This window comes from Babylonia areolata, chromosome 5 (assembly GCF_041734735.1).
Source record: "Babylonia areolata isolate BAREFJ2019XMU chromosome 5, ASM4173473v1, whole genome shotgun sequence".
Classification (NCBI taxonomy): domain Eukaryota; kingdom Metazoa; phylum Mollusca; class Gastropoda; order Neogastropoda; family Buccinidae; genus Babylonia; species Babylonia areolata.
In genome coordinates, this window is record NC_134880.1 from 5,479,062 (window position 1) to 5,489,061 (window position 10,000).

At 45.4% G+C, this 10,000-nt stretch overlaps 1 protein-coding gene across 1 annotated transcript in view; it reads left to right on the forward strand.

The window, feature by feature from the left end:
- The window catches only part of LOC143282327 (uncharacterized), a 40,930-nt gene that overhangs the window by 8,854 nt on the left and 22,076 nt on the right, over positions 1-10,000 (forward strand). Inside the window, exons 5-8 of the mRNA XM_076587932.1 lie at positions 899-1,055; positions 2,669-2,714; positions 5,211-5,372; positions 7,492-7,544. Of these exons, the coding sequence (XP_076444047.1) occupies positions 899-1,055; positions 2,669-2,714; positions 5,211-5,372; positions 7,492-7,544 (418 nt within the window). The remainder of the gene's footprint in view (positions 1-898; positions 1,056-2,668; positions 2,715-5,210; positions 5,373-7,491; positions 7,545-10,000) is intronic.

Below are 10,000 nucleotides of genomic sequence, written 5' to 3' on the forward strand. Positions count from 1 at the left end.
GGACTTCTGACATAGTCATCAGGGTTCGAGGCCCCGTTTCGGACTGGTGGTGTGTCCTTTGGAAAAGCACTTTACTCCGATTTCCCTCACTCCACCCAGGTGTGAACAGGTACCTGGGGAAGGTTAAAACGACAGAAGGAGAGAACTGGGCCCCGTCTTCCCAGGCCCGAGCCCCCTAGACACAGTTGGTGTGAATTCACTGCCCGCCCTCGATGGCCGTAAAAGGCTATGGGACCTTTAACCTCTAACCTAACCCTTTTCTTCAGCCTCTAACCGATCCCCTTTCTTTAGTCTCTAACCCAACCCCTTTCTTTAACCTCTAACCCAACCCTTTTCTTTAACCTCTAACCTCACCCTTTTCTTCAGCCTGTAACCGGTCCCTTTTCTTAGCCTCTAACCCAACCCTTTTCTTTAATTAACCTGTAACCCAACCCTTTTCTTTAACCTCTAACCCAACCCTTTTCTTTAAACTCTAACCTAACCCTTTTCTTCAGCCTCTAACCGATCCCTTTTCTTTAGTCTCTAACCCAACCCTTTTCTTTAGCCTCTAACCCATCCCTTTTCTTTAACATCTAACCCAACCCTTTTCTTTAACCCAACCCTTTTCTTTAAACTCTAACCCAACCCTTTTCTTTAGCCTCTAACCTAACCCATTTCTTTTGCCTCTAACCAATCCCTTTTCTTTAGTCTCTAACCCAACCCTTTTCTTTAAACTCTAACCGATCCCTTTTCTTTAGCCTCTAACCTAACCCTTTTCTTTAACCTCTAACCTAACCCTTTTCTTTAGCCTCTAACCTAACCCTTTTCTTTAACCTCTAACCTAACCCTTTTCTTTAACCTCTAACCTAACCATTTTCTTTTGCCTTTAACAAACCTTTTTTTTTTTCTTAAACTGCAGACTTCACAAACCCGAGACTGGCGATCCGAGGTCCGGACAGCGAGGTCAACTTTCTGGTGGACAATCTGACGCTTTATGAGATGCCCGAAGACCCACAGTGGAGACAGAAGGCTGACGCCAACATAGAACAGTTCAGAAAGTCTGACGTCCTCATTAAGTGAGTTCTGCACATGCGATTCAAACCAAATCAAATCAGTTTCAGTTTCAGTTGCTCAAGGAGGCGTCACTGCGTTCGGACAAACCATATACGCTACACCACATCTGCCAAGCAGATGCCTGACCAGCAGCGTAACCCAACGCGCTTAGTCAGGCCTTGAGAAAAACAAACAAACAAACAAACAAAAAAACAAAAAACAACAACAGGGGAATAAATAATAGATAAGCTTACATAAATAAATAAATAAATAAATGAATAATAATTATAATATAGAAAAAGGTAGTAGTAATAATAATAGTAATACTAATAAAATGATAATAATAAATAAAAAAATAAATAAATAAATAAGACAACAATGGTGATAAAGAAGCGAATAAATGTAAAACATGAAGACACACATTCACACACACACCCACACATGCACAACAGAAATCCACCAAACATGCAGTTTCACAGATATGAAAGCACAGTCAAATACATATAAACGTACATGAGCTCCAACACACACACACACACACACACACACACACACCCATTACCTTGCACCTCCTCTACCCCCCTCCTCCACACACTCATTTCTAGTCTACGTATCGCAGCTTCCACGGCACACACACACACACACACACACACACACACTCACACACACAAACACACACTCACAGAATCAAACCAAATCAAATCAAATCATGCAATGTTGCTTATGCCCCAACCGACCTCACAAGAGCCATTTCAGGGCTACCCACCCGTTCTTAAAATCATTTGAAGGGAACAGAAATTAATCCTAAAATGTCAGTAGTAAATACAACGTTAGGAAGATCAATTCATCGAAGTCTTGTCAAGTTCACGTAAAATCTAAATCAATAGAAAAATTGATTGACACAGTTTAAAGAAAAAAGTTCAACCACGTCTGAAACAGACGTAAAATCTAAATCAAGTTTAAATCATTGATTTCCTTCAGGAACTGGTTTCACTCCACCACATGAATTTTGATTGATGCTTTTTTTCATGAACACTCCATTGGGTATTTTTATTTTATTTTATTTATTTTTATTTCATTTTATTTTATTATTTTCTAACACCTTTTTTGTGTGTATATGTGTGTGTGTGTGTGTGCGCGCGCGTGTGTGTATGTGTGCGTGTGTGTGTGTGTGTGTGTGTGTGCGTGCGCGCCCCAGTTTATAAGTCATTTTGCTTTCTTTATTGGGATGATGATTAATAATAGGGATGATGACAAAGCTGCGATAGAAGTCCACTTGGGTTTGGGACTTCTTGAGGCAAGGCTGCACTCTGCGCTTCCTTTCATGATATGTAAATTCTGGCGTCAACCAGGCCCCAGAGATACAGATACCTGCAGAATAAGTTAGGAAATGTGAACAACGCTTAAAAACAAACACACACACACACACACACACACACACACACACACACACACACCAAAAAGAAACTTTTATTTGTCAACAGTATTAGGCGATTTTGCGTTCGAAAAGTGTTTTTTTAACTGATCATAACCTCTTTTTGTTAACTTTTCACATATATAATTCATTTCCAGTTGACAAGCTGTAAACCCAGAACGTGTGTGTGTGTGTGTGTGTGTGTGTGTGTGTGTGTGACAGTGTCCATCTCCCGGAAGACGTTCCAGCATCAGAAGTGCAACTGGAGGTACGCAGAATTTTCTCATCATGATCATGATCATGTTCAAAACCGTCATCGACGTCGTCGTCAATCCTTGATGTCCTCTTCTTCCATCTCTCCCCTCCTCCTCCTTTCCCTCCTCCTCCTCTTCCTTTTCCATCTTCTTCTCCTTTTTCCTTCTCATCCCTCTTCTTCTTCCTCCTCTGCTGCTGCTGCTGCTATTTCACTTTTAACTCACTCAGTACGGCCAGTCCTCTCTTCTCCTCTACACAGACCCCTCGGATGTCCAGTGGGTGTCTGAATGACCCAACTTTTAGCTTTCGTCGTCAGAATTGTGGCATTCTTTGTCAACATTCACCTCTTCAGTATAAGAGCCTTCCGCTTGCAATATTTTGATGATGGTAATTGGGGTGAAACGCTGTTAACGTCGTCTCTTTCGCCGTTCGTATGGAGAGAGTTAAAGCATCATAATTACATCAGCATTCAAGGCCTGACTCAGCGCGCTGGGTTACGCTGCTGGTCAGGCATCTGCTTGGCAGATGTGGTGTAGCGTATGTGGATTTGACCGAACGCAGTGACGCCTCCTTCAGCTACTGATTCTGATACTCTTGACCATCGACGTTCAAAACATCCTCCACATCATAATAATCAGTCACTGACTGTAAACGGCGACAATCAGAAAGGGAGGTGGACAGAACTCCAGAACTTTATTGTACAGGCCATATGACCCGTTACGGCTGACTGATCGTACTGCCAACTCTTTAGTGCACGGTTAGTTATAACATACAGAGTACAGTATCAACAATGCCGAACAGTTCGTCAAATAAAGGAATCGAGAAAAGGGAAAAGCATTGGCGACGTCGGTTTGCACGATTAATGTAACTACCAAGACCATGGAGGCAGTTTTGATCTTGCATCACACTTTGAAACTCAATTGTCGAATGGTCAAGCGGGTATTTTTCAGGAATATCTCTCTCTCACACACACACACAAATCGTCCAGTTCTTCCCAGCGGAAAAGAAAATGCAGTTTTGTTTCTAAACCATTGTGACAGAGTGAGTGCATCAGGTCTTACTCTGAGGCTGCAGTAAAACGATTGTGTGATTTGAGATTCAAGATGTTTTTATTCAATTTAGGCCATAGCCCCATTTGAATAGGGGGTAATAACAGAATGTAACGCGTATTTCACACACACAAAGAGAGAGAGAGAGAGAGAGAGAGAGAGAGAGAGAGAGAGAGAGATTCATAAGATGGACATACCACGTGTTTGAATGTTTGTAGAGACCATTGCGCCTGGAGAGAACAGAGAGAGCGAGGAACAAAGAGAGATAGAATGATAAAGGACAAACAAACTGACAGAACAAAAAAAAGAAAAAGAAAAAAAAAGATACCAAGAAACAGGGTGATGCATCTGAAATCGGGTGGGGCTGAATCGAAATTGACAGATGATAATCAAGGCATACCTTAGCACGCACGCTCACTCACACCTCACCCACTCCTCGCATCCCCTTCAACACCCCTCTCCTCCCAGCCCCCTCCCATCTCCCTTTGCAAAAATCTTCACACACATACATACACACACACGCGCGCGCGCACACACACACCACACACACACACACACACACACACACACACCATCACCCGTACACAAGAGCACAGACGCACACACACACACACACACACACACACACACACACACACCTTCACCCGTACACACGAGCACAGACACAGACACACACACACACACACACACACCTTCACCCGTACACACGTGCACAGATTCACACACACACACACACACATACACACACACATTCACCCGTACACACGTGCATAGACGCACGCACACACACACACACACATTCACCCGTACACACGTGCACAGATGCGCGCGCGCGCGCGCGCACACACACACACACACACACACACACACCTCCTCAACACCCCTCTACCTCATGACCCCATCACATCCTCCTTCACACAGACACATTCAGACACACAAAGGCACAGATACACACAAACACACACAGACACAGACACAATCAGACACACAGAGGCACAGATACACACAAACACACACAGACACAGACGCAATCAGACACACAGAGGCACAGATACACACAAACACACACAGACACAGACAGAATCAGACACACAGAGGCACAGATACACACAAACACATACAGACACAGACACATTCAGACACACAAAGGCACAGATACACACAAACACACACAGACACAGACACAATCAGACACACAGAGGCACAGATACACACAAACACATACAGACACAGACACGCGCATACTCAGACGTGTGGCGCATACTCAGCGTGCACGTGTACTTGCGTGCGTGTGTGCGCGTGCGTGCATGCGTGCGTGTGTGTATGCATGTGTGTGTTTGTGTGTGTGTCGATATGTGTTTGTGTGTGTGTGTGTGTGTGTCTTTGTGCGTGTGCGTGCGTGCATGTGTGTGTGTGTTTGTGCGTGTGTGCGTGTGTTGACGATTTGGATGTGGACACAGGTTTATCAGAAACGACACAAGTTCGCCTTTGGATCCATGCTGCGAGATGATGAAATCCTCACCTCACCAGTCAGCAAGCTCATGAAGATCGCCTACTCTATCTTCGAGTGGGGCTCTGTGCAGAACTACAAGTGGCGGTTCCAGAAAGGAGACCCAATCAACGTACGTATCTTCTGGTCTCATTTGGATGAAACAATAAAACCGAGGTGCCCGTGTGTAGCATGCACCTAGCGGACATAAAATAACCCAATGGCAGCAAAATGGTTGTCCCTGGCCAAGTTCTGCTGAAAAATCCACTTTGAAAGGAAAACAAGTACATTTAACAGTTGCAGACAGAAAAGAAGGGACACCAATATGTGTGGCGACGTTGTAAAATGACGCGCTCTGCCTGGGGAGAGGATTACGTTTCACACAGGGAAATGTTCTGTAGCAAAGAGTAGTACAATACAATACAGTACAGTACAGTACAGTACAGTACAGTGTGTGGAGATTCATTATTGTATTGTATTGTACTTCTCTTTTTATCACAACAGATTTCTCTGTGTGAAATTCGGGCTGCTCTCCCCAGGGAGAGCGCGTCGCTACACTACAGCGCCACCCCCCCCCCCCCCCCCCCCCCCCCCCCCCCCCCTTTTTTTTTTCTTTTTTTTTCCTGCTTGCAGTTTTTATTTGTTTTTCCTATCTAAGTGCATTTTTCTACAGAATTTTTGCCAGGAACAACCCTTTTGTTGCCGTGGGTTTCTTTACGTGCGCTAAGTGCATGCTGCACACGGGACCTCGGTTTATCGTCTCATCCGAATGACTAGCGTCCAGACCACCACTCAAGGTCTAGTGGAGGGGGAGAAAACATCGGCGGCTGAGCCGTGATTCGAACCAGCGCGCTCAGAGTCTCTCGCTTTCTGGGCGGAGGCGTTTCCTCTAGGCCATCACTCCACACCACATTAGGGCGCTGCACTGAAGATTTGTTTGACCAGATTGCTCCAGATCAGTTGGTTGTGTGCCAGGATCTCTGCCAACGGGTTTCTCGTCCATTTTGCAATGTTGTCAGTCAATCTTTTAATTTTTATTCTTTAATAATTTTTTTCTGTTTTCCCACCTCCCTTTCATTTCCCTCTCCCAACAGTTCCAAGGAAGACTGTTCTAGCAAGGTCTCTGGATCTCGTTAACTGGCTATACCAGCGTAGCTTTCTTTTCTGAACTATGTCAGCAAATCTTCAGCATATCTTCATTCGTATGATTATGTGTATACATGTACGTATAAACAACATGAATAGCAACAACAACAATGCTACTACTACTACTTTTACTGCTGCGACGACTGCTACTACTATTACTGCTGCTGCTGCTGCTGCTGTTGCTGCTAATGATGATGATTATGATGAATAAGGAATGATGCTATGCAACAGGATAAATGTACGATTCTACTCTGTGAGGAATGAAGAATGAATCACGGCTACAGAAACCTGAATAATGAAAGGTTCTAAGCGCGTTGGGTTACGCTGCTGGTCAGGCATCTGCTTGGCAGATGTGGTGTAGCGTATATGGATTTGTCCGAACGCAGTGACGCCTCCTTGAGCTACTGAAACTGAAACTGAAACTCTTTGACAGCTACGAATGATTCTGCGAGAGAAATGAATGACTATAGAAGTGGCAGGTATCAACGACTCCGTGTTAAAAGATATAAGTGATTCCGTGGATAATCATAATAATGTACGAAATTAATGTTTGGAATTGTGAGTGATTAACAATCCTATGGCAGTGAAAATAAATAATAAGCAATTAATGAAAAACATAAGGATGATGCATTTGCTTTTCGGTTCATTGGCTTATGCACACATTACTGTGTTTGAGAATTGTTTTTATTCAATGATAAGTACAACAGTAGCACATCTAACGTGTTCGAAAAAATATGAATGAGCACGGCGAATATTGATAAGTACACCTTCGTATGCATGTGTACGTCTATATATATATATATATATATATATATATATAGATAGATAGATAGATAGATAGATAGATATGTGTGTGTGTGTGTGTGTGTGTGTGTGTGTGTGTGTGTGTGTGTGTGTGTGTGTATAATAATAATAATAATAATGGTATTTATTTTGCGCTGAATCTTGTGCACAGACAAATCAAAGCGATTTCGCACCAGCCATTCACACGCATGCATAACTCTAAAACTGGAGAAACTGAAGACAGTGTGTGTGTGTGTGTGTGTGTGTGTGTGTGTGTGTGTGTGTGTGTGTGTGTGTGTGTGTGTGTGTGTGTGTGTGAACAGGAGCCTGACCTGAGTGAAGCCATTCGTTCCACAGTCGAACTCAAACTGCATGGGTAAGAAGAGGTTTGAACCACTCTCGTCACCGTCAGTCTGTCTGTCTGTCTGTCAGTCTGTCTGTCTGTCTGTCGCTTACTCAAAAGAAGGTATGCTATATCTGTGTTAGCTGTAGGTATGTCATTTTACAATGCACGATGCGCTGTCTATGAAGAATCTTTTGACACCCTTTCATAAGGGGCGAATGCCTATAAATGAATAAGCCATCCATCCATCCATCCATCTATCCATCCATCCATCCATCCTTCCTCAGTCTCCCTTCCTGCCTCCCTCCCTTCCACGAATTGACAGCGAGGGGTCACAGTATTTTCTGCGATGTAGCACACAAAGATTCCTCTCTCTCTTCCCCTCCACCCCTACTCTTTCCCACCCACCTCTTTCTCCCTCCATCTCTTTCCCTCCTCTCCCCACTCCCCCCCCCCTATCCCCCCACCCCCACCCCTCTCTCCCCGCCCCCTCCCACACTCCACTCCACTCTTTGTCACTCACCGACCGGCACGCGTGCTGTTTCTGGCAGACTGAAGGTGAGTTGTCACGGCATTTTCTGTAGACGAAAGACAAGAACATCCCTCTCACCAGCCGCCGTGGCGAAGTGGTTAGCGTCGCGGACTGACGGCTGGGAGGACGGAGGTGGGTTTTTCGGCCCGTGGCCGGCTCCTACCCAGAGCTGAGTGTGCTGTGGGCTTAAATGGGGAGACTGGGACCACACAGTCGAGCGTCATCCACTTCAAGGATGCGTCTTTGGGTGTGTTGCTCTAATTACCTGACCAACACTGCAAGTGTCTGTATCTCTCGGGCCTGGTTAACGCCGGGATATCATTATGACAGGAAGCGTAGAGTACAGCTTTGTCACGCAGTCCCAAACCAAAATGGACCTCCGTAGCAACATCGTCATCATCATTGTCACCTCCTCCTCCTTCATCGTCATCAATATAAACAAAATAGTCTCAAAGTCTGTGGCCTTTCATGTCCCTGCTCTCATGGTGACCTCAGTTTCGATACCCCTCCACTTCCGTGCTTGGGGTGAGTCCTGTCAATGTCGTCAGTGTCGGCAGGTTCATGGGGCAGGCTGTTGTTTGAGGGACGTGGTGGCGGTCTCCACTCTGGGAGGGACGCTCACTCTGTCTGGCTCCGCGACTAAGCCATTATTGTCGTTAGTAGGGGGCTTAGTAGAACAGGCACCACAGAACACCACCGAAGTGACTCAGCAGCAGTGCAGGGTCTTCTCTGGTGTGTGACCTCCTGGCGACCTAACATCGATGGTTCCCTGTGGACCGCCGACACTGGAACTGCGACGGACGAACCCGGGTGTGGCCGTGTATGGGGGAATCTAAATGAGCGGCGTGGGAGTAATGCAACTGAAACGATGCAGATGATGGGGCAGCAAAAAAACAACAACAAAAAAACAAACAAACAAAAACAAAAAAACAAAAACATCCCTCTCTCCTTTCCTCTATCCATTCTCATTCTCGTTCACCTTTCTCTGTCTCTGTCTTTGTCTCTGTCTCTCACTGTCTGTCTTTCTCTCCTTTAGTGACGTAATAATCGTGTACGGGGAGGGGGGGGGGGTCCACCCCCTCTCAGCTTCTCCCCTTGCTACTCCCCGCCCTCCTTGAATTGGTGGTGTAATGATCATGTGTTATTCTGGCAGGTTGAAGGTAAGGGTTCACAGCATTTTCTGTAGATACAAACATTTCTCTCTCCCTACTCATTCTCGTACAGCATCTGTCTCTGTTTTTGTCTGTCTCTGCCTCTCTCTGTCTGTCTGTCTGTCTGTCTGTCTGTCTGTCTCTCTCTCTCTCTCTCTCTCTCTCTCTCTCTATGTATAAGCATAAGGGTGTGTGTGTTTGGGGACGAGTGTGTGCATATGTGTGTGGGTGGGTGGGTGTGAGTGTGTGACTGTGTTCCCTTCATTATATTTTTATGATGATGATGGTCCGTTGATTAGTATTATAATTATCATTGGTAGTAGTAGTGGTGGTGGTGGTGGTAGTGGTAGTAGTAGTGGTAGTGGTAGTAGTAGTATTTACCATTGTTATTATTGTTGTGTCTCATCGTTACTGTTTTTGTTGTCACAGGGACAGCTAGGAAGACTAGGCAATGCCTAAAATCTTTATCCTTGAGTAATAAAGTTTTTGAATCATGAATCTTGAATCCCTCCCTCCTTCCTGTGATGCAATGATCGTGTGCTGTTGTGGTAGGCTGAAAGCGAGGGGTCGCAGCATTTTCACAGACGTGGGACAGGAATCGAACATTCCTCTCTCCTTCCCTCCACCTCTACTCATTCTCTACCCCCCCCCCCCTCCTTCCTTCCTCTCTCCTTCCCTCCACCTCTACTCATTCTCTACCCCCCCCCCCCAGCCCCTCTCTCCCTCCTTCCTCTCTCCTTCCCTCCACCTCTACTCATTCTCTACCCCCCCCCCCCTCTCTCCTTCCTTCCTCTCTCCTTCCCTCC